This window comes from Cannabis sativa, chromosome 6 (assembly GCF_029168945.1).
Source record: "Cannabis sativa cultivar Pink pepper isolate KNU-18-1 chromosome 6, ASM2916894v1, whole genome shotgun sequence".
Lineage (NCBI taxonomy): Eukaryota > Viridiplantae > Streptophyta > Magnoliopsida > Rosales > Cannabaceae > Cannabis > Cannabis sativa.
The window spans coordinates 46,959,557-46,985,352 of record NC_083606.1 but is presented as its reverse complement, the minus strand read 5'-3'; the positions used below and the strand labels follow the sequence as shown (position 1 = coordinate 46,985,352).

The following is a 25,796-nucleotide window of genomic DNA, read 5'->3' as shown; positions in this document are numbered from 1 at the left end:
GCATTTTCACACTATAGAGTTCGTTTGCTAAGATAGTAACTAGGAGAGGATCGGGGTGAGGGTTATTCATAATGACACTACAACACATCAATAAAACAGAAGTAAGGTTTGGGTTCATAAATTCATACACAGTTCAAAAAATAACAAATAATCACATATGTTATAGAAATACTAAATCTAACATAGTTTATTTTCCAAGGTTTTTCAACAAACTGATACAGTGTCCCGTTTAGGCGAGAGTCAAAGCATCATCCATTGAATAGAGTTGTCAGCTCATCTAAAATGATAACCATTCTAGCAACCTTTTATTCGATCAAGATTGGAATTCAGCGTTGTCCCGTTTAGGCGAGAGTCAAGGCAATTCTATCTTATGAGCTTCCACCATTGTTTCATAATTTGCAAGTCAAGTATGGTCGCCACCATTAGGGTGATCCATACCATACAAAACACTTACAAACTACTTATCATGCGAGGTTAAACGGTGCGAAATTGCTAATGAACGTTCCTCCATTAGGGAGGATTACTCACTAAAACAAACGCGGTGTAAAACCCACAATGGAGATCGAATGTCTCTTGATTAAAAGTTCATTATTTAAAAAATAATATATGTATTTTGTATAATCATTTTAATTCGATATTATAATAATGAAAAATTACAAACTAAAGTTGGTTTAAATAAAAAATCAACTTTAATTAATTTTTAATTATTATTTTATTTGAAAAATAAATTCAAATAAATATCGAACAAGTTCCATAGTATAATAATGAAAAATTAAAAATCAAAGTTGGTTTAAATAAAAATTCAACTTTAATTAATTTTCAATTATTAATTAAATTCGAAAAATAAATTCGAATAATAAATGGAACAAATTTGAAAATATCTTGTTTAAGTTGTTTTAGAAGAATCTAAAAAAAATCAACTTAAATATCTTTCAAATCAGATTTAATTAAATTAAAATTAAGTTGTAACCACTTAATTTGAAGATATTCCATTTTAAGTTAATATTCGAAAAGATATTAACCTAAAAAATATCTAAAATATTCCATTGTAAGTTAATATTCGAAAAGATATTAACTTAAAAAATATCTAAAGAATCTTAATAACCAATGCCTAAAATTCCTCAACTTAATTTTGAAATTTTAAATCCAAAAGATATTCATATTTAAGTTGGTTAGTTGTAGATAACTAAATATCAACTTAAATATGAATATTTAATGAAAAATTTAAATTAAGCTTCAGAAAGAATCTAGATGGTTATAATTCTATATTTAATTAAATACAAGAAAATACATATAGTTTAGCTTAGAATATAAAATTCTTTAAACTATGGTTTTCTTAAATTAATTTCAAAATAAATGAAATTAATTATTTTGCTAATCAATTTTATTAGGTTAAACTAGTGTAATTAACCTAGTACAGTTATTCAAATCAGGCAAATGGGCCTTCACAATTGGGGTGGTTCATGTGAGGGGGTGCTGGGTTCAGTATGTCGTACCCACTACTATGGCTCCCAACTCTCACACAAGGCCCAAAAGAGAGGAATTTAACCTTAAAATAAGCAACTGTTATTAATTGACTAAGCCCAAAAACTAAATGGGCCTAAATAAAATCTATCAAGAACTATGACATTTTATTTAGCAACAGCAACCTATATGCATCTATAATGAAATTAAACACATAGGCTCACACAGGCACACTTTGGATGGGTCCTATCATGTTGGTAGGTCATACACAGATGAAAGAAGATTGTAAATATACCTGTTACAAATTATTAACTTGACCAAGGGAGCCATGAGTTAAAATCAGATCATTGGATCTGTCAACAAGTTAACCATGGCTATTTGCAATCAAGCAATAATAGGTTTTGAAAACTTACACACAAGCTAAAACACATACTCCTGCAACAAGGTTAGCTGGATAGTTGGATGTAGGATTTATTTAATTTTAAATTAAATAATTAATTTCGAAAATAATTAATTAAATAAAAAATAATTTTCGAAAATTTTAAAAAAATTTGAAATTAAAAAAATTAAATTTAAAATTAAACTACAATTTTGAAAAAATTAGGTTTCAACCAACCTAAATATTATTTCAAAATTTGCTAACTACTTTTAAAATTTAAATGTTATTTTATAAATAAAAATTAAATAAAAAATTAGAAAAGATAAATGAATATCTTTTTCAGATTTTAAATGTAATTTAAATAAATAAAATAACAAAATTTAAAAGTTAGCAAAATATCTTACACCTTTTTAAAATTACATGATTATAGTTATCTTATTTTAAATTTAAATAAGGTCAAATTATTTTTAAAAAAAAAATTAAAATATTTAAAATCTGACCTTAAATAAGATAAGATATAATCAAATTTAAAAATAAGATAGATTATTAAGCAAATAAGATAGATACTAACTATTTTTAAATTCAAATTACACTAATATCTTGAATTAAATTTAAAAAATATTAAATTAATTCATAATGATAATTAGAATTGAATTAGGAATAGTAATAGTATAAATACAGAACTACACAAAAAATCGGAAGTTAATTCCATGAAAAAGCATGAAAAAACGAAGAAAAACGAAAAATTTGCGAGCTGTACGGACAGTATGCATTGCATACTGTCCGCGCGCGCAGGGTGGGGAGCATGGCCGAGGGAGCTCGGCGCAGGAGGCTGCTAGCAGCCTCTCCGCGCGCGCAGCCCAGGTTTTTAGACAAAAAATTTGTCTGCGCGCGTGCTGTCCGAGGCACAAGGCTCATGCGCGCGCGTGACCCTGTTGCTCAACCCCGATATTTTTCGAAACTTCAAAAAATCATAACTAATTCAAATTAAATCGAAATTGAGTTCTGTAAAAAAGTAACTTGCTTAATTTTTTTCCATACTATCCAATAAAAATAATTCCAGAAACAGATATTCAATTATTTTCACGAAAATTCACAAACACCAATCAATCATCAAATAACACTCAATACAACATGATACCATCCAAAAAAAAACAAACAATCGTTTTAAAGTCCAAATTTCTTGCAAGTAAATCAATTACCATGGCTCTGAGGCCAGTTGTTGGAATTTATTTTACCAGGATCTTAGATCTACTCACAAGTATGTTTATTAACATCCTAAATATGAACTTTCAAAAACGATAAAATAAACACTTATAAAGTTTAAGAAACCTTACATTGGGTGCAGCGGAATTAAATAACTCCTTCCGTTCAGATCTCTAACCCTTGTATCCTTTCTGTAGCAGAGTATTATCAAGATCTGAACCTGGATCTCTTTCTCTGAATCCTTGATGCTGAAACTCCTTTGCTGATGATCTTTCTTCACGATCTTCCTCACTATGATTGAGGTATTGCTTGCTGTGTGTGGGCACTACTCTAATCACTAAGGTAATTTCGAAATTCTAAGGAAGAAGAGAGAGAGAGAGGGTGGCGGCCAAGGAAGAGAGAGAAGGCTCAGGTTTTTCTGATTCAGAAGTGTAATTTTCCTGAAGCCTTCACTATCTATTTATAGCATTCCACTAGGGTTAGGTTTGAATTACTTGTCATTAAAATAATGAAAATATCAGTTTAAAATACCTACAAAAGTGGCCGGCCATGGCTTGGTGGATTTGGGCCTTGCTTTTTGCAATTTTGCAATTTTAACACTTTTGTATCTGATTTTCTCAAAAATGCCAATTTTCTAATTCAACCATTTAATGCCAATTCTAACTATTTAATAACTATAAATAATTATTAAATAATATTATCATTTATCATATTTATTAATTGAACCATGCAAAGTATCATAATTAACAAATATGCCCCTATTAACTCTTTCTTTACAATTTCGCCCTTACTTAGTGAAAATTTCACAAATAGACATAGTCTAATTTGTGAATTATAATTGATTAATCAAAACCAATTACATGAGTCTTACAAACAATATTATCTCAACTAGTGCGGGGACCATGGGTCTATATAATCGAGCTTCCAATAAGTAGATCAAGAATTTAGCACTAAAATTCACTAACTTATTAATTCTTCGTTGAATCCACGCATAGAACTTAGAATTGCACTCTCAGTATATAGAATGCTCTATATGTTCCACCATATAGACGTATCATTTGTTATCCATTGTTATAATCCTAATGTGATCAATGATCCTCTATATGAATGATCTACACTGTAAAGGGATTAGATTACCGTAACACCCTACTATGTGTTTTATCCTTAAAACACTTGACCCCGTATAAATGATATTTCAGCTTATTTGAAATGAGTACTCCACCATTTATGTTCGTTTGGTCAAGCTCGAAGGAGATCATCCTTTGCTTACTATTCGCCAGATAGAAGCTATAGATTCCATGTTTATGCTAGCGCTCCCACTCAATTGCACTACCGTGTTCCCAAAATGTACGTATCACCCTGACCTGAAAGTAGGCTTAACTAACAAATCAAAGAACACGAATAGCCTTTCAAGATTGAGCCTAATCATAACAGGATTCAGAACATTTGATCTAGGATCAACTTGGCGATATTGACTTGAATAGATTTTACGGTAAGTTTAATTAAATCTAAGTCAAAGTTCAATATCGGTCCCTTCTGATGCATACTCCATGCATCCAACCTGAGCTTTACTTTAACCAATGTTCTGGAAAGAACATAGCATTTCTCCAAATGCAAGTAAACTCTTGTTGTAGATTATCATATCAGTAAAACCCTGTGTCTGATAAATCTAGGAAACTTTATTCACATAGTCATGTTTTCTTTCCAATGTGATGACAGCACAATAAATATGATCAAGTATGTGAAAAGGGTTTAAGATGAATTTATAAATCAAATAGACAAGCAATTGATAAAGTGAACCAAAACATACACAAATGAATGAAAAATACTTCTGTTTCTTTATTGATGTTGAATAAAATAGATTACATTGAAATGGAGTTTTATTTAGGCCATAAAACCTAACAATAGCTCGTGCACCAGAAGGCTTAGTTATTTCTCAAAGAAAGTATGCTATACAACTCCTAGAAGATACTGGATATATTGGAAGCAAGCCAACTAAGACACCTATGGATCCTCGGATCAAACTTGATGATCAAAAAGGAGAACTTCTTCAAGATCCCTCCCCATATCGTCAAATGGTTGGCAAACTGCTCTATCTAACCTTGTCCAGACCAGATATCACCTTTGATGTGAACATACTGAGCCAATTTATGTCCTCTCCATGCACCCCTCACTTACAGGATATACACCACTTGCTTCGTTACATAAAAGGCACCCTTGGCCAAGGCCTTTTATATTCTGCATCTTCAACACTACAACTCAAAGGATACTCTGACTTAGATTGGGCCTCTTGCCCCACTACAAGACGCTCAACAACTGGTTGTTGCATCTTCCTCGGAGATTGTTTAATCTCTTAGAAAACAAAGAAGCAACCAACAATCTCTAGGAGTTCTGCTGAAGCAGAGTATCGGGCTCTCGCTGCTACTCATAGTGAAATTACTTGGCTCCAATACCTTCTCCAAGATCTTCACATACCTCAAACTCAACCGGCATTCATCTTTTGTGACAACCGATCGGCCATCCACATTGCCAATAACCCCACGTTTCACGAACGAACAAAACACATAGAATTAGACTACCATTTTATTCGTGACAAGATCAACCGTTCCCAAATTCGCTTAAGTCCTGTTTCCAGCACCATGCAACTGGTCGATGTCTTCACAAAACCCCTAGCTTCAACTACCTTGACCACACACATAAACAAGATGTATGTCCATGATGTGTACAGTCCATCTTGAAGGGGGGATATTAAGTATATTAAGTCTCCTGCTTCTTTTCTATACTGTTATATACTGTTCTACTCCTTTTTGACTTAGCTGGCTTATTTTTAAAGTCAAGTTTCCCTTTTCAGTTTTTTGTGTCAGAAGGTAGTTAATTAGTTAAATCGACTCCTGTTAATTAGGTGTTAGTTTTATTCCTTTTGCATCTGTATATATACTCTGTTCTTCCTCGTATTGTGTTAAGTCATTTTCAGATTAATAAAATGAATTACTTTCTTTCTTTCTTTCCGCATTAAAAACTAATAATTCTATTTTATTTTTCTTAAAATTATTCTCCAAGCGTTATATCCTAAGTTAAATTCAAAAGATAGTTGTGCCAAGTGGAGCTTTTATAATCAATTTTTATGAATGATAGAACTTAATACACATATTTTAATATAATATTCTGTAGAAGAACAAACCAGTAGAGCAACAAGAAAGATTAGAAAGCAAAGAAAGAAAGAAAAAGCTAAATAGCAGTAGAGAGAATTTTAGACATAGTCCAATAAAAAATAATCTCATTAATTACAAGAATGAGTTAGCTCATCCTTTATATACACAAAGAAAACACGAAAAAAGATCAACAGCAAACAATAGAAAAGAACCAACTACTTACTAACTAACCACCTAAACTAACTTAACAAACTTAAGAGACATCACTCAAAAGTTGGTTAACATCCCCCCTCAAACGAAAAGGTGTATCAGACATCTTGACTTTGTGGCATGTTTGGTTTGTTATCATGGGAATGATAATGAAATCAAATTATCCATTACAATGTTTGTTTTGCTTTTAAAGGTGATGTAATGGGATTACATTGTAAACATAATTACATTAAACAAGGAAATCCCCATTACATTAGAAAAGCTATGTAATGAGGATTACATTACAAAAAACTAAAGAAAGTAAAGCTAAAATGACTCTAATGCCCTTTTTTTTATATAAATATAAAAATTAAAGTAGGGGATAATTTTGTCAATATATCATTTATTCTAATATTCATTCCAATAATAAACCAAACATCTTAATCAATTCCCATTACTATTCTTATTCCATTACATTACTATTACTATTACTATTACTATTACATTCCACTAAACCAAACATCACCTTGGTTCTTAAGTAGGTGAATCTTTCAGTAGATAGTTGTTGGAAATTATTTTACCAGGATCTATTTACTATCATGTATGTTGGATTAACAACCTAATATGAATTCTAAAACAATAAAAATAAACTCATATAAAGTTAGAAAACCTTACAGTGGGTGCAGCGGAATAATATGACTCCTTCCGTTCAGATCTCTAGCCCTTGATTCTTTTCTGTAGCAGAGCATCACCAAGATCTGAACCTGGATCTTCTTTTCTCCTTCTTTGATGCAGAAATTCCATAGTCTTACATACTATGATTGAGGTACCACTTGATGTGTGTGGGCACTACTCATCTCACAAGGATTTCGAAATTTTCTCTCTCTTTTTCTCTCTTAATTTCGTGGGTTTAAGCTTACAAGGGAAGAGAACAAAGGTTGCTTTATATAGGGAGAAGGGAGAGCACAACTTTCCAAATAAAACAGTTTCCTTAATTATTGTGTAATCAATTAACTGCCTTATTTAGTGTGATCCACCACTTTTCTATTTTTGCTAGGCTTTGATTAGCAATTACATGGTAATTAAAATTGAAAATAATAATTGGGAAAATCAAACCATGTGGCCGGCCATAGGGTGAAATGGGCCTCACTTGGATTTTGCAGTTTCCTCAATTTTATTTTTATTTCTCCAAAAATGTCATTTTTCCAATTCTAATCATTTAAATGCCAAAACTAATTATTTAATAACAAAAATAGATTATTAAATAATATTGTCATTTAAAATAATTATTAATTAGACATGAAAAGTCTCTCAATTAATAATTAAACCTAGAAACCCTTTTCTTTACAATTTCATCCTTAAACTGTGAGAATTCATAAAGTAGACATAGTCTAACTTTTAGAATTATAATTGATTAATTAAAATCAATTAACTGAGTCTTACAAGCAGTATGGTCTCAACTAGTATGGGGACCATGGGTCTATATAACCGAGCTTCCAATAAGTTGAACCGAATTTACCAGGTAAATGTTGGGTTTTATGCCCTAAATAAAACCCATTACAATCTGATTAGTTATCAATTTAGAATTTTGAAGTGAATTATGATTACATGTATGTTACATGTTTATGGTTTAATATATATACTTGATATATGCACAAAATCAGTTAAATCCAGAACATATAGGTATTCACAATTACAGTATTGTCAATACAGTGGAATGTGATTGTGATTATATGATTCAAAAGATTTGGTCCCTGTTCATCAGTGTTTTGGATTTACACTGATGTGATAATCAGCGATGAAGTATACTTACACTTGGAGTAAGTGTTATGTTCTTTCCAGAACATTGGCAAAGTATACTGGTTTCGAATGTATGGAGTATGCATTGGACTGGATCGATATTGAACTTGGTCAAAGATATTGTAAACGTACCGTTGTATCTTTCCAAGTCAATATCAGAAGTTGATCTTAGATTAAGAGAATCTAAATCCTGATATGCTTAGGCTCAATCTCAGGAGTGCTATTCTTGTTCTTTGATTTATTAGTTAAGCCTACATTTGGGTCAGGATAATACATATATTTTGGGAACATGATAGCATAACTGAATGGGAGTGCTGAACATAAATATGGAAATCTATAGCTTCTACTGGTGTATAGAAGTAAAGTGATGATTCCTTTTGAGCTTAGTTAAATAGAAGTAAATGGATGAGCTCTTGTTTCAGTGACTGTATATCAGATCACTAAAACATCGTTTACAGGTAACTAAGTGTTCAAAGGGGCAAAATACATTGAGGGGTGTAAACGGTAAATTGGTCCCATCTCGATGTAAATCATCTATATAGAGGATCTCTAAATCACATTAAGATTATAACAATGGTTAAATGAGATAGCATATTGATATCGTGAAACATATGATATGCTCTATATAAGTCTGAGAGTGCAATTCCAAGTTCTAAGAGTGGATTCAACGAGGAATTAATAAGTTAGGGATTTACTTGGTAAATCGGTTCAACTTATTGGAAGCTCAGCATATAGATCCATGGTCCCCATTCTAGTTGAGACTATACTGTTTGTAAGACTCTATAATTGATTTATGATTAATCAATTATAATTCTAAAAGTTAGACTATGTCTAATTTGTGAATTCTCACAGTTTAAGGATGAAATTGTAAATAAAAGGGTTTCTAGGTTTAATTATTAATTATGAGACTTTGCATGTCTAAATTAATAATTATTTTAAATGGCAATATTATTTAATAATCTATTTTAGTTATTAAATAATTAGTTTTGGCATTTAAATGATTAGAATTGGAAAAATTGCATTTTTGGAGAAATAGAAATAAAATTGAGGAAACTACAAAATCCATGTGAGGCCCTAACACACCATGGTCGGCCACATGCTTGCATGTTTCCCAATCATTGTTTTCAATTTAAATTGCCATATAATTGCTAATCAAAGCCTAGCCTAAATAGGAAAGTGGTGGATCACACTAAATAAGGCAGTTATTCAATTACACAGTAAAAGAGGAAACTGTTTATTTGGAAAGTTGTGCTCTTCCCTTTTCCTATTTATAGCCGCCCCTCTCTCTACTCTTGGAGTGCTTGAAAAAGCTTTGCTTTGCATTGTGTCACACGAAATCAAGAGAGAAAACAAGAGAGAAATTTCCAAATTCCTAGTGAGAGAGAAGTGCCCACACACATCACTCAGTACCTCATTATAGTTTGGAAGACTGTGAAGGATCACATCCAACTGAAGAACTTTCGGGCTCAGATCTTGATTATACTCTGCTACAGACAGGAATCAAGGGTTAGAGATCTGAGTGGAAGGAGACATTAATTCCGCTGCAATCACTGTAAGTTATTCTTAACTTTTATGTGTTTAGTTCATCGTTTTAGAAGTTCAATATTAGGTTGTTAAATCAACATACTTGTGAGTAGATCTAAGATCCTGGATAAATATAATTCCAACAGTAAATTCCCTAACTTATTAATTCCTCATTGAATCCACACTTAGAACTTGGAATTGCACTCTCAGTCATGTAGAACGCTCTATATGTTCCATGATATAGACACGTCATTAGTTATCCATTGTTATAACCCTAATATGATCAATGATCCTCTATATAGATGATCTACATTGAAAAGGCACTACTGTTACCGCTACACCTTCAATGTATTTTATCCTTAAAACACTTAACCCTGTATAAATGATATTTCACCTAAGTGAAATGAGATCTCCACCATTTATCTTCGTTTGGTTAAGATCGAAGGAAATCATCCTTTACTTCTATTTGCAAGATAGAAGCTATAGATTCCATATTTATGTTAGCGTTCCCACTCAATTGCATTACCGTGTTCCCAAAATGTACATATCACCCTGACTGAAAAGTAGGCTTAACTTAACAAATCAAAGAACACGAGTAACACTCTTGAGATTGAACCTAACCATATCAGGATTAAGATCATTTGATCTAGGATCAACAGGTGATATTGAATTGAATAGATATTACGGTAAATTTTAATATATCTATTCAAAGTTTAATATCGGTCCCTTCCGATGTATACTCCATACATCCGATACTGGTAAACTTTGCCAATGTCCTGGAAAGGACATAACACTTTTCCAAGGTGTAAGAATACCTATCGCTGATTATACCATGTCAGTCTAAATCCACTGTTCTGACAAATCAGGGAATAAACTTTTGAACATATAATAAAGATTATATTCCACTGTGCTGACAACACTATAATCTTTAACCAACTCATATGTTCTGGACTTAAAAAGAATTCATACATTATATACATATAATCATGAAATAAATCATGTGAACCATGCAACATAAAATGTTATTTCTGATCTTTATTAATAAGTAAATCTGATTATATGAAATGAGTTTTATTTAGGGCATAAAACCCAACAATAGTGGCTTGGTTAGAGTATCTACAACATGATCAAATGCAGGAACATATCGTACAAAGAGTTGCTTGGATAAGATGAGATCCCTCACAAAATGTAAATCGATCTCAATGTGTTTGGATTGAGCATAAAACACAAGATTTGCTGTAATGGCAGCAACACTTTGGTTATCAACCCACATAATTGGACATTGAGAAGGGGTTATATGAAGTTCAGAGAGAAGAGATACCAACCACTTAACCTCTGTAGCAGCATTGGCAAGGGCACAAAATTCACTCTCAAACCTGGACCTTGCCACAACCTGCTATTTCTTGGCTGACTAGGAGACCAAATTACCCCCAAAATACATGACATATCCCCTTGTGCTTCTTTTTTCATCAACACACGAAGCCCAGTCAACATCAGAGTATCTTTCCAAAGTTAAACTGGCAATTGGTGTAATGTGAAGACCATGAATAATTGTGCCTTTCAAGTATCTCATTAGTCTTTTACATGCCTCCCAATGAGTAGTAGTTGGGGCATGGATGAACTGGCTTAGTTTATTGATGATGAAGGCAACATCAGGTCTTGTAAGGGTGAGATATTGTAATGCCCCCAAGGTGCTTCTATACAATGTCTTATCTTCAAAAGGTTCACTTTCTGTGAGAGACAATTTAATGCTTAAACTTGTTGGATTTAGGGAAGGGTTTGCACCTTCCATGTTGAGCTTGACAAGAAGATCTGTGATATATTTTGTCCGTGAGAGATACATGCTAGATTTATCTCTAAAGATTTTCACTCCAAGGAAGTAATGCACCTGTCCTAAGTCTTTGAGGGAGAAAGACTTGTTAAGATCAGAAGTTAGTTTGTCTATGAGGTGAATGTTTGGACCTATAACTAAGAAATCCCCATTGTAAGAGTGTGCCTTTTAGTGTCTGGTTCCAAGCACGAGGGACCTGTTTTTATTAAAATGTACCTACTTTTGTGAGTGAATTGTTTAATATACCTTCACTGATCTCTATTTAAGTTTAGCACATAATTTACATTAACTTAAGAGGTATACCGATGTTAAAAAATATGAAAATAAAAGTAAAATTTAAAAAAAGAAATTATTACATAGAAAATATAATTGACATTTTATTTACAAAAATACCTCTATAAGGTGTGGATAATATTTATACATTTTATATGATTTTAATTACCAAAATACCACTTACACTATCACTTACACAATCAAACAATGGTTACAAGGTGGTTGCTGCGTGGTTGCGCGGTGGTTGCATTAGACGAAGGTTTCAATCAGATGATGGTTGTAGGGTAGTTGCTAGGTAGTTGGCCGTGTTGGGTTTTGTGCCCTAAATAAAACTCATTTCAATATAATCAGATTTACTATTTAATAAAGATCAGAAATAACATTTTATGTTGCATGGTTCACATGATTTATTTCATGATTATATATAATGTATAAATTCTATTAAGTCCAGAACATATATATTTGTTAATGATTATAGTGTTGTCAGCGCAGTGGAATATAATCTTGATTATATGTTCGAAAGCTTAATTCCCTAATTTGCCAGTTCACTGGATTTAGACTGGCATGATAATTAGCGATAGGTATTCTTACACCTTGGATAAGTGTTATGTCCTTTCCAGGGCATTGGCAAAGTTTACCAGTATCGGATGTATGGAGTATACATCGGAAGGGACCGATATTGAACTTTGATTAGATTTATTAAACTTACCGTAATATCTATTCAATTCAATATCACCTAGTTGATCCTAGATCAAATGATCTTAATCTTGATATGATTAGGTTCGATCTCAAGAGTATTATACATGTTCTTTAATTTGTTAGTTAAGCCTACTTTTGGGTCAGGGTGATACGTACATTTTGGGAACATGATAGTATAATTGAGTGGGAGCGCTAACATAGATATGGAATCTATAACTTCTACGATGATATCCTTCGAGCTTGGCTAAACAGAGATAAATGATTGAGTACTCATTTCACTTTGCTGAAATATCATTTATACGGAGTAAAGTTTTTAAGGATAAAATACATTGAAAGGGTGTAACGGTAATTTAGTCCCTATACAATGTAGACCATCTATTAGAGGATCATTGATCAAATTAGGATTATAACAATGGATAATTAATAGCGTATCTATATAGTGGAACATATAGAGCGTTCTATATGACTGAGAGTGCAATTCTAAGTTCTATGCGTGGATTCAATAAGGAATTAATAAGTCAGTGGATTTACTTAGTAAATTCTTGATCTGCTTATTGGAAGCTCTGTTATATAGGCTCATGGTCCCCATACTAGTTGAGACCATACTGCTTGTAAGACCCAATTAATTGATTTTAATTAATCAATTATAATTCTAAAGTTAGACTATGTCTAGTTTATGAATTTTCACTAAGCAATGGCAAAATTGTGAAGAAAAGAGATTTTAGGTTTTATTTGTTAATTAAGAGACTTTATATGTCTAATTAATAAATATATTAAATGACAATATTATTTAATAATTAATTTTTAGTTATTAAATAATTGGAATTGGCATTTAAGTGGTTAAATTGGAAAATTGACATTTTTGAGAAAAATGGGATGAAAAATGACAAAATGGCAAAATTACAAGTGGGGCCCATTATCGTATACATGGCCGGCTACTATGCATTTAATTTACCATTTATTTTTTTATTATTTTAATGCCAAATAAATCTAACCTAAACCTAGATGGTTACCTATAAATAGATAGTGATGGCTCACATTCAAACTTAACTCTGTCAGATAAAATTCACTTTCAAAAAAATTGAGCCTCTTTCTATTGCTTAGGACGAAACCATTGTTCCTCTTTTCTTCTTCAATAATTTCGAACCTTGAGTGAATGAGTGAGTGCCCACACACATCAAGTGGTATCTCAATCATAGTGTGGAAGATTGTGAAGAATCCAATCAACAAGAAGGAGAATTAGCATCAAGGAAGAAGAGAAAGAGATCCAGGTTAAGATCTTGATAATGCTCTGCTACAGAAAAGAATCAAGGGCTAGAGATCTGAATGGAAGGAGTCATTATATTCTGCTGCACCCAATGTAAGGTTTTCTTAATCCCTTATGTGTTTATTTCATTGTTTTAGAATTCATATTAGGATGTTAATGAAACATACATGGTAGTAAATCTAGATCCTGGTAAAATATTTCTAACAGGCCGAAGGTTGCATCAGACGAAAATTTGTGGGTGGTTGCTGGGTGGTTGCCCGGAGGTTGTATCAGACGAAGGTTTTAATCAGACGAAATAACTGTTAGCAAAATGTTTATGCAACTGTAATGCAACTGTTGTGAAACATTAAAAAAGAGAACACTGTTTTCACGTACGTAACTCTATCTACATGTCTCTTTATGATTTAATATGAACAAATTTACCATTAAAAATTTGGAAAATAACAAAAATACATCAGGATACATATTTTACTATAGTATTGATGTAATTTTTTTTGGATTATACTTGAGTTGGATTGTTTGAGAACTCTAGATCAATTTTTTGAGATCTTCCTTTCAAGGATTTGAAAATTGAAATCAAAACATTAGTTTTATGCAAATTAAACTGGATTTTCGATTGAATTTTAGTTTCGTAGTAGTTTTTCTACATTTTTTTTATGAATTCGAAACAGCCCCTGTTTTGATTGATCCTGGTCGTCTTCTTAGGTGAAGTTGCCGGAATTAATGGTAGTTCTCTTTCTGGTTGAATTTTTGTTTCGGTTGTGCTGAGTTGTTATGTGGTTGCGCAATGGTTGCGCGATAGTTGCTCAGAAAGTATAGATCCTAGATTAAAGGTGTGTGTAAGTGGTATTTGTATAATTTTTTTATTTGAACTGTATATTTATTTATTTAGCCAGCTAAAAATATTTTTATAATATTATTATTTTTTTTAATTAATATTAAAAAAAACCTAAATTAAAATAAATAAAATAAAATGAGTATATAATATAATTTATTCTTATTATTTACTCAAACTTTTCATCAATTAATAACGGGTCGGGTGATAAGAGCACGTGCACCCACGGTGAAAATGGGTGCGGTGGGGACAGAACAGGCAGAGCCAAGCCGAACATTTCGGGTCCGGATAACGGAAGTGCCAACAAAATCGGAAAAGGGCAAACGAAATTTCAGGACAGCGAGGAATAAAGAGAAAGAGGGAAAGTTCCATACCGCTTAGCTTAGAAATTTCACGACAGCTTTTGGTCTCTTGCTATTGACTCCAATCTCCAATTGTCCAATACTAAAAAGAAAACATTACTCTCACACACTCACAGTCACAGGTCTTGACGAAGACACTGCCAAATAATATTATATATATTTATATGGTAGAGGACTTAAGGAGAAGAAAAAAGGTTGATATATTAAAGAAGACAGGCTACGGAGCTAGCTATGAGTAGCGAGAAGGTTCCTTCATCGGCTATGACTTCTACTACACCGCATGTGGAATTTGCTAAAGGCGTCAATGGCCTCGATAAGATCATCCTACGCGAGTCTCGTGGCAGTTCCGCCGAGGTAAACTTCTAATTATCCTCTTTCTCTTCAAGATCTGACTGCTTTGTTCCGTTTTTTATTGCCATTTCTTAGACGGAGTCCGATCATGTTTTCGTTGATTGAGGTTTGGAATCATTCGGGATCAGATCTGGTCGGTTTCATCGCTGACATTTAATTTAATTTTTGTTTTAGTTTGTCTGTGGATTTCTGTGATTATTTGAATGCCTACCGTATAATGATAACCTTTTTTTTTTTATTATTATTTATTTATTAAAATTGTTGTTATCACACTTCAAGCTTGTTCAATACTGTCTACGATTTTTGTATCAAAGCTGCGTATGTTTATGATTAAACTAAACCGAGCTTTGAATTAAATAAATTTATTGGTTTGAACTTTAAATTTTCTTTTACTGTTTGTTTATTTTACTCTTAAGATTCGATTGATCATGCATTTTGCAGGTAATTACAGATCTGTTAGACTAATACTTGTGATTAATAGCCATGAGTTCAATGTGAGATTTGATTGATACTATTATTTTCTTTTCCTAACGGGTGATTCATTGATGATCAACATTTGAAAACTTTGCATAATGTTTTGTAGAATTTAAGTTGGCAATTGAATTGTATATGGATTCTCTAGAGCTGATTGATTGTTTGATTTGATTTAGGAAGTGTCTTACGTATTTCCCTCATTGTTTTGTATGTTGAAGAACAATACTTGAGATCAGGGTATAAATATTTGACGGGTTATTTAGTCTTGTTAGTCAAATAACTTAAATCCCTCAAGAAAATGTTTTTATTTTATAATTATTATGTACAAGATTTATGTTGTCACGTGTTAAACTAAATTGCACATATCATCGGATTATTATTTCTAGAGTGCTTTGGCATTTTGACTAAAAAAGTAAAAATTTCTGTTTATGAAATTAGAATTATTTCTGAGAACTGGTATAAAACTTGAGAGAATGCACCCTTTTCACTATTTGTATTTTGTACCATCTCATGATTCTCTCTCTTTTCAACTTCTCATTCATGGTTTCTCTCTTCATTATCTCTTTTTGAGCTCTCTAAATTTTTTTTATCATTATTATTATCAGAACTCTAGGATTTTGCTCGCTACTGAATATTGATTCTCTCTTTTTATTATCTCTCATCACTTTGTTTTTACATTTAGTTCCTATCATGACTTTTTTTCTACATTTAATCTCTCTCATTACTTTGTCTCTTTTGATTCTAATTAGTCACTCCCTTGTTCTCATTAGTACATTATCTATATTTCATATGACCTTTTCCCCTTATTGTCCTGTTTTTTTTTATGTCTCCACACTTTCTCAGTTGACTTTCACCTTTCTCAATCTCTCCGACTCTCTTCCAAATGTCTTTTTTTATTATTCAAATATATTATTTCAATTAGAATTTCATCTCATAAAACATTTGCTGACGATTTCCCCCCCTCTCTCTCTCTCTCAGTTTGAAAACAATAAGAACAATTTTTGTTCTCATATCTGAAATTAGAGAGAAAACAATGGAAAATATGCTTTAATATTCACTCATTAGGTACTTCGCACCACTTGAAATTGGACCACATGTAGCTAATTATGTTTTTTCAAATGTTATGGACAAGTTTTCCTTTGCTAATTCAATTGCACATATTAGTTGGGAAACTTTTCTGTTTCCTATGTTTTTTATTATTGTTTTCACTATGTTCTGTTTTCTTTTTTTATTTTTTTTTGAAAAAGGGCGAGGAACCCCTTGTCTTAGACAGGTCCCTGCCCGTTATACTATGTTCTGTTTTCTGTTTCAAGCTATATTTTAGTTTACTGAGATTACCCTTGCTTAAACTGCTGAAGATACATCCTTTTTAAGTTATTTTTTTTATTTAAAAAAATTCATGTAGTAAATTAGTTTTAACAGTTGATCTGCTTACAAGTAGTTAATGTGCTTCTTTTCTTTGTTGTTGTCTTATCTCTTGTTTGTTTAGTTGTTTTTTTTTTTTTTTTCAATATATATATATATTTATGGAATTACCATTTTGACGATGATGCCCTCTTGATGCTTGTGTTACATACTTCCCAGGAATTCTAAGACATTCCCTATTACCTATCTTAGTGGCTTCTTTAATTTATAGTTTGTTATTTTTTGGATACCAGGTATATTTGTATGGAGCTCATGTGACGTCATGGAAGAATGACCATGGGGAGGAATTGCTTTTTGTTAGTAATAAGGTAATACAGTAATATTTTTTCCCTGATTTATATCATTGAGAGAATTTCATTTCCCTCCAATTTTTGGCTTATTCCTTCATTTAAGACACTGTTGTTTAATTGCCTTTGCTTGGTTATGCTCCTGTAAATATGTTAAAATTTCTATATAAGAAATAGAAACTCAGTATTTCATAAGATAAAGGTGTGATGTTTCAGTGCTAAGCTTGCCATTTGCTGATGAACCCTCAGGAATGCGCTGGCATGTGCTTAGCAACCAAATGTTTTAAATTTATTATTATGATGTTTTAGTTGCTTTTGTCTTTTTTGAGCAATAAGGTTAACTAGTCAACTTTTAAACATCCATACCCTCAATGAAGATTATTAGTCCTCTCCGTTACCTTGCTTTATACTGATGGAGTTACAAGTTTCTATAGTGCATGATACGGATCTTTGCACCCTTTAATGTGTTGTTTACACATCTCCTAGTTAGATATTAGCTGCTTATATGACTTCATTGTAGGAAGGTTGTACCATTAAGGTTATTATTTCCATCACTGTGATGATAATGAATCCATCCATATTGCAGTGATATTTTATAAGCTTATTCTGTCATGGATTTAGGGTCTAAAAGCTGCTTTTTGAGAATATTTCACATCTCTTTTTTTTTTTTTTCTTTTCTTTTTGGTAATGATAGGCAGTCCATTGTTTTTGTAATCTGTACAATGTTACAAGAGAGAAGTGAAAAACTTGTGCCAGCATTTTAGTAAAGTTTATAGTTCTGTTTCTCCATTTGATATCTCTCTGGTTAGATCAAATAATATATATAGATTAATATTTTGTAGCACTGATTAGATCAAATATTATTTTATGTATTTCAAACAAGAATAATTATCTTTTTTGCCCCCTGTACTTATGACACTATACTATTATGCCCTTTAATCTATTCAGCTTGTTACAAATAGTCCTTGTATAATTTTATATGCATACATTTAGTCCTTCTGTTTATTTTGTTTAAAAATACCGTTTGTATTGATGATGTGGTATTATAACAAAGGATAGAGTAGTAATTTCATCTCTTTTTAGAGGGAAAATTGACTATGAGGTGGCATAATAACTGACAATGAAAGATGATTAAAAAATGATTTCATAACCTTTTAAAAAAATTTAATAAAAATAATTTTATTAAAATAATTCCAATCGTTTTTTAGCAGTTCAAATTAGAAAAAGGTGTAAAATTAGGATTCTACAGTATTTGAAGAGATGGATATCACTAGAAAGAACATGGGATTTTTGGAAAATTAAGGTAATGATATTCTATTTTTTGGGATGTTATTTTTCATTTTTTTTTCCTGTGATTGTAATTTTTATGACTTGTAATTTATTTTCCTAATGGTATATAATTTTTCAACTACTATCTATGTATAATGCCACATTATTAATTTAACAGTCAACTTTAGTCAATTTTAACAGAATTAGATAGAAGGATTATACTATTCCAACTGATATATTTTAGGGGGTATTTTTAACTACACTTATAAATTAAGGGGCATCATAGTATAGTGTCATAAGTACAGGGACTAAAAAAGCTAATTATTCTTCAAACAAATATTGCCTTTCAAATCATGTTTAGAAGATTTTAGTTTTCACATCATTAAATTCTTGTTTGTTTAAAGGGAAAGTGATTTTATATATTTGTTTATTGCCTGTTTTATGGTTCATAATGTAGAGTTATCATTTCCTTTGGATTTTAAAGGCACAGGATAATTGAAACTGAAGTGAGTGCTGCATGTTACTGAACAGTTGTTGCAGTTAGCCCTGAAAAGGAGTGAGTTTAGCCTGTATTATTCATGTATCATAAATGTCATAACTCTGAATTATCAGTACTTGCATTTGTCGGTGTTTGTTGCTTTTGTATTTTCACAAAATTTACAACACACACTATAGGATTTTATTGAAAGCGAGTTTTGATATAATATCTGTGAAATTGATTGTTCTTTGCAAGCATGTCGATCTCAACTTTAGGCTTGTGAAATTTTGCTATAAATATTCCTTCATATCAATTGTACTTGCTTTTTTTTTGGGTCTTAACATGAGTTATACACATCAATAATTTTATTTAATTATTTAAAAATTGATTCTAGAGTAGCTTTAAGTTAATTGGGACATGGGTAGATCAGGTGGTTTCTCATGGAATCTGATACCAATTTACAGCAGATGAGAGTTCAGAAACAATAGAACAACATTCTATCAAACAGTAACACATATCTGGGTAGTATAGCAGTAGGCTGTGTTATTTACTTGAGCACCATTACAAAGTTTTCCAAGTTGCTTTAGAGAACTTCAAGACTCTTCACCCGTACAAAGTTTGCCAAGTTGTTCGAGAGATCTTTAAAACTCTTCACTTGAGCCAAAGCTTCCTTAAAATCATGACACCAAATGCCTACCTCACCACACAAGTAAGAGCAGAATATGTTTTCCTTAATAATCTCAATGCAAAACTGCCACTACACCTCACCTTGCTGGCTACAAAACCAACCAGGGACAAAGGATTAATGCCCTATACAAAATACTTAAGTATTTCCACCCTAATTCTTCTGTTGCCTAGTATACATGAAACGTATTGGAGGCAAATTAAAATCTAAAATTAATTAGAAACTTAAATGCCTGAGTGCTAGTTTCATAATAATTAGATGTTGCACTTCATTGTTTGATTGGAGGATGTGTAAGATAAATGAGGCGAAGTTGGTTTTTGTGACTCTGTGCGTAAGAAGTTGTACACATTATTGGGATCTAACTAGTGTGGCAAAATGGGTCAAACATGATAACACGACTCAAAACTCGCACAAAATAAATGGGTGTGGGTTTCCCTTAAATAGATTTGGGTCATTTTTGAGTCAACATGACTAACTTGATCATTTTGGGGTTGACATGCCTAACTAAAAATGGCAAGACAACGACCTATTTAAAAGTATACACTCTTATATTTATTATATTTATTTCATGTAAATTGTATTAAGCTAGTTAAATAGGATATAAACATGTTAAATGACTCATAAATATGCGTAAAATGGTGCAAAAATTACTTGTTATAAATATGTTAATGTGTTGATAAGTTGACCAAAATTAAGCACGATCTTTTATATAAACGTGTTAAACGGGTCGGGTCGGGTCAACTCTTTTATAAAGAGGTTGGATTTGGGTTTTATTTTTCGACATGATTAATAAATGAGTTGGGCATTTGCTTGTAATACCTAAGTCTCGACTCAGCATAAACACGACCCATAAACATGAATTGCTACCCCTAGATCCAACACTTTTCATTCAAACTCATTCGTACGGAAATCTTTGGCTCTGATAAGGAAGATTTTTGTGTAGTTGACAAATGACAACATTGAATAAGTTGAAGACAAATGAGAATTTATGGTGATGCAAGCCGTTTTCTTACAATTTCTTCCTCAAAGAGCTTCAAATATAGCGACTATCTACATAGACTATGTTTAATGAAATCTAATTAAGAGGCTCATGTAGTATATAAACACTAAGGCATTATTCAAACAATAGCATATAAACACTGATATATTATTCAAATGTAGCATCACAACCCCAAATACTGGGGTTGTTTGTGCAAACTTCCTACTTCTACAACAAATGTGAGTTGATTGAGTATGGCTAGAACATTGCCAAGGTATTCTGCAACAAGTGGAGAGTTTTAGTAGGAATGGAGTTGTTTTGGGAAGAAGGATTCTGTGGAATGTGGGAACCTTTGCTATCTTTATAGATAATAGCAGATTCTTCAAAGATATGGAAGAAAATGCATGTGCTATTTTATTTGGGAAAGAGAAAGGCATGGGCTGGCTATATTTCAGTGCTAAGAAAACGTTTCCTTTTACCATGCTGCTTAATGATTTGTCATTTTCATAATTTGGCACCAGCATTGCTGTCGTTGTTGTGTGTGCATGTGCGTGTGTTTTTATTGGTATTAGATCGTGAATAGTGTACTAGGGTGTAAGTTTGATTATGTCTATCATCTTTTGTTAACAACGACAAGTGTTTAATTTTAAATAATATTGAAGGATTCTCTCAATTGCTTGTTAAGGCTCAAGATTTTTGCTGGCCTTGTGAGTTTGGGCTGATAAAGAAAGTTTTACAGTTGACTTGCCGTGTCTCATCTTTCATTTCTGCTGTAGTTTTGTTGAAATGTTGCTCTTCTAAATGTTCTATATCAATGTGGAAAATTTCAAATTGGTTGATAATTGAAATTGGTTGAAAATTTCAATTTAAGACCAGGTTTTTTGAGGAATTGTCTTTTTTAGATTTATGTAGAGAATGGAAATCATTGATGTATTAGCAGTATATTTGTGGCCTAGCAATTTTCTTTTAGCATTGCTGAGTGCTAACTGTTATTGGCTTTATTTGTTTATGTGTGTTTTTTGTAACCAAGGTTTTCCTCCGCCACAAGTGAGAATTTTCAATACATAACGGGGAGGGTCCTGTCTAAAACAAGAGGACCCTTTCTCTTTTTCAAAAAAAAAAAAAAATAATAATTGTTTTGGTTCATCCACAAAGAATGAGTTATTTTGCTACTATGGTGTGGAGGCTTTGCATATCAGAATAATTGATGAAGAATTATTAGCCCTTTCTTTATGTTTAGTTATGTTTAGGCTTAGTGTGATTGGCTCTTTATTCACCATATCAAAATAAGTAGGATTTTCCTTGTTCGATATACAATCTTGACACAGTTCCCTATATTTAATGGATTATGGGAGGTGTGGTTTCTGCTTTCAATTTTTTTTGTTTCTGTTTTCTTATGAGTCATTTTAACTTTCATCCACTTATTTTGCAAACGTAATACAACATATATAGTAATGTTTTTATTTTCTTGTGCAGGCTATTTTTAAGCCTCCTAAAGCAATTCGTGGTGGAATCCCAATTTGCTTTCCTCAAGTATGCCTTGTTTTCCCCCCCATCTTATTGCTTTCTTTTATTCTATTCATCTTGGTCAGGGAAATTCTCCTATGATTGCAGTTTGCAAATCATGGCCCTCTTGAGTCGCACGGGTTTGCTAGAAACAGGTTTTGGGATGTGGATAATGATCCACCCCCCTTTCCCACACCAACCCACAGCAAAGCTTATGTTGATTTGATCCTCAGGCCTTCTGAAGATGATGTCAAGGTTTGGCCACACAGGTAAGACTTGAGAACTTTTTGCTCTTCCTATATATATACTCTAGAATTTCATTATTTATAATCATTTCATCCCTTCTTCAGCCTAGTACAGTTACATTATATATACTTGATATCAGTATATTTGAATATACATATTTATATTGTGCTCACTTGTAGTTATGAGTTTCGGCTGCGGGTGGCTTTGGGACCAGGAGGAGATCTCATGCTGACATCTCGTGTTAGGAACACCAACTCTGATGGGAAGCCATTCTCATTCTCATTTGCGTATCATACTTATTTCTCAGTTTCCGATATTAGGTAGTTAATATGTGTTTCGTTTTCATCCTTCCATTTGACTTTGTTTTATTATATTTATTACTTAAGTTTGATGCTTTACTTCAATATTATAATTGAGATGGTATCTGGACTTTGTTCCTTGCTGGCAAAAACCAGGCTGAGACTGTATTTTAAAAGTGAATACTTGTGTCATTTGCTATTCCTGTCTTGAATTAATATCCTGATGGATAGATGACAGGCTCACATGTTCACTGGTTAAAGTGTACCCTTCTTGTTAAAAGGACTCACTATTAGGACAATGGGTTGCTGATGATAAATCAGTCTTATCATTGGAAATTGTTTGTGATTTGCAAGATTACGTCTAAAACAGTTTGCAGTTACAAAATGCTTACACCAGTAGAGCAATTTTTGCCTCTTAATAAATTTAATGTGAAAATGTTATTGCCAGTTGGTTCATCCTTTTTTCTTTTAGGCCAAAATATTTTCCTTTAGAACCTTATGATTGAGTTGATTCCATTCATGGAAATTTAGATTGTATTTAAAAATGATCCCAATACTTTACTATCCATAAGATTTTAGAGCTTTTTTTTATTATTTTCTTTCCACACTAGGAGGGAGATTCAAACTTGGGACATGAGGAGAGATATAGTATCACTAGGCTGCGCATATGACTACGAAATTTCTTCATTTAATTGTTTCTTTTATATATATTTATAAAAATTATCAACTTCCTCATGTGAGTAATTGGAAATTTCTGTATGACAAAATGATTAGGATTGGTTTCCAGTTATAGGAATATTAATATGAAGATAAAAGCTTTGTTGCTTTCTTCACTGCAGTAAATTATTGCAAATTCTGTACCATATAATTAAGATGTAGTTGTAACTAAGTGTTTTGTTAATATCATTTGTGTACGTGCAGTGAAGTTCGGGTTGAAGGATTAGAGACCCTAGATTATTTTGACAACTTGAAGAGTAGGGAACGCTTTACTGAACAAGGTGATGCAATAACATTTGAATCAGAAGTAAGGTTTTCCATCACTTTGTTTCTGATGCCACTCTTAATTCTTCGTCATATGCCTGATACTCATTTTAAAAATAATTAGGTGGACAAGATTTATCTAAGCACTCCTACAAAGATTGCAATTCTTGATCATGAGAAAAAGAGAACTTTTGTTGTACGCAAAGATGGACTTCCAGATGCTGGTAAATATAAACAAAGCCTCTTTTGTAAAAAAATTCTTTTTCTTTTTTTAATAATACAACTTTACTTTCTTTTTAGAAAAAATGGTGGACGTGTTTTTGGTTCTACATCTGTGTAGCTGTAGGCTGTACCTGTACCTGTACCTGTTCATTTTGATATTCTCTTCATTGTACTCTACATGCCAGAAGTTATATAGTTGTTGGGTGTAGGGAGGGATGGATATAAGATACTAAAAAATTAGTAGGAATGGGGAAAAGGAAATGAAATAATTACAACCAAACATTACATTCCCTTCATGAGATCTCTATACAATAAAACACCTTTAAAATCTTTTAGAACTAATAAACAAAGGGCATGTATATTTGTTATTTTTGTGCAGTTGTCTGGAATCCTTGGGATAAGAAGGCAAAAGCTATGGCTGATTTTGGCGATGATGAATACAAGCACATGCTGTGTGTTGAGGCTGCTGCTATTGAGAAACATATCACATTGAAACCTGGTGAGGAGTGGAAAGGAAGACTAGAGCTGTCAGCTGTTCCTTCCAGTTACTGTAGTGGGCAGCTCGACCCTCAAAAAGTTCTCCAGAGCAGTTAGAGTTCAATCCAGATTATATTGTACAGGTACTACTTGATTTTTTAACCTGTTGGCTCTCGCCTTTTTGATCGAGTCCTTGAAAACTGTTGTTTGAGAGTTTAGAAGGTGTTCTCAGTATTCTTCGTATATTTGCAACGTTCAGTATCAATCTCCCCCCTTTAAAATATATATGTTTAGTTTTATTAATGAGTATCTCAGTGATTTTTTCCAAACAGGTACTCTCTTGCAACGTGTAATGGATTGGGACATGACTCATGAGTTGAAGTTCTGGCCACTTGATTATTGTTATTATTACTATTTTCCTTTCTATCTCAAAAAATTACTCATCATTGTTGTAGAGATGAGTTCATGAACAGATGACATGTTTAAATAATGATTTAGCGTCTTAAATTGACTCGGATTTGCAGACATAAGATGCGATAGCCAACACTGCCACTATAGTGGAAGGAGATAACATTTTCCTTTTTGTTCAATGGAATCTCTCGTGCATTTGGAATAAAAAGTTACATATTATATGAAACATTATTCGATTAATTTTTGTCAATAGCACTAACATTTTATTAAAACAAGGGTAAATACCATTTTGGACTCTCTGTTTTACAAAAGTTACTAATTGGACCCTGTGTTTTGTTAAATGACAAAATGGACCTTGTATTTTCTAAAATAGTATAAATAAGATCTTGAATTTTTTGTCAAAATAAAGTTTAATTATAATCTGATCTAAAAGTGCTATGATAAAACTGTTTACATTTTTTGTATCTGTTCGTATTAAGCATTGTCTTCAAGTTGGTTGTATTAAAAAAAAAGTTGTCAAAAATTAAGCTCAGGGTTCTATTTTTACTATTTTAGAAAATACAGGGTTTATTTTGTCATTTAACAAAACACAGGGTCCACAATGGTATTTACCCAAACAACAATGATATAGTCATAACTAGTTTTAAGAACTTTATATTTAAGGGTTCTTTAGCGAAATGACCTATTTTTATAGGTCAATTTGTATTTTCGTCTACTATATTTTT

At 32.1% G+C, this 25,796-nt stretch overlaps 1 protein-coding gene across 1 annotated transcript; it reads left to right on the top strand.

Moving 5' to 3' along the window:
- The first annotated feature begins 14,821 nt into the window (after positions 1 to 14,821).
- On the top strand, positions 14,822 to 25,297 carry LOC115725071 (putative glucose-6-phosphate 1-epimerase). The gene is made up of 9 exons (XM_030654487.2): positions 14,822 to 15,335; positions 17,465 to 17,539; positions 22,406 to 22,462; positions 22,544 to 22,704; positions 22,861 to 23,001; positions 23,902 to 24,004; positions 24,086 to 24,185; positions 24,563 to 24,803; positions 24,993 to 25,297. Exons 1-8 carry the CDS (start codon positions 15,213 to 15,215, stop codon positions 24,775 to 24,777), a joined length of 975 nt encoding a protein of 324 aa, XP_030510347.1. The 5' UTR covers positions 14,822 to 15,212; the 3' UTR covers positions 24,778 to 24,803; positions 24,993 to 25,297.
- The last annotated feature ends 499 nt before the right edge of the window (positions 25,298 to 25,796 follow it).

Coding starts and splice junctions, on each gene's coding strand:
- LOC115725071 (XM_030654487.2), top strand. CDS start 15,213: ATGAGTAGCGAGAAGGTTCCTTCATCGGCTATGACTTCTACTACACCG. Junction 22,463..22,543: donor TCCCAATTTGCTTTCCTCAA/GTATGCCTTGTT, acceptor CTATGATTGCAG/TTTGCAAATCATGGCCCTCT. Junction 23,002..23,901: donor TTCTCAGTTTCCGATATTAG/GTAGTTAATATG, acceptor GTGTACGTGCAG/TGAAGTTCGGGTTGAAGGAT.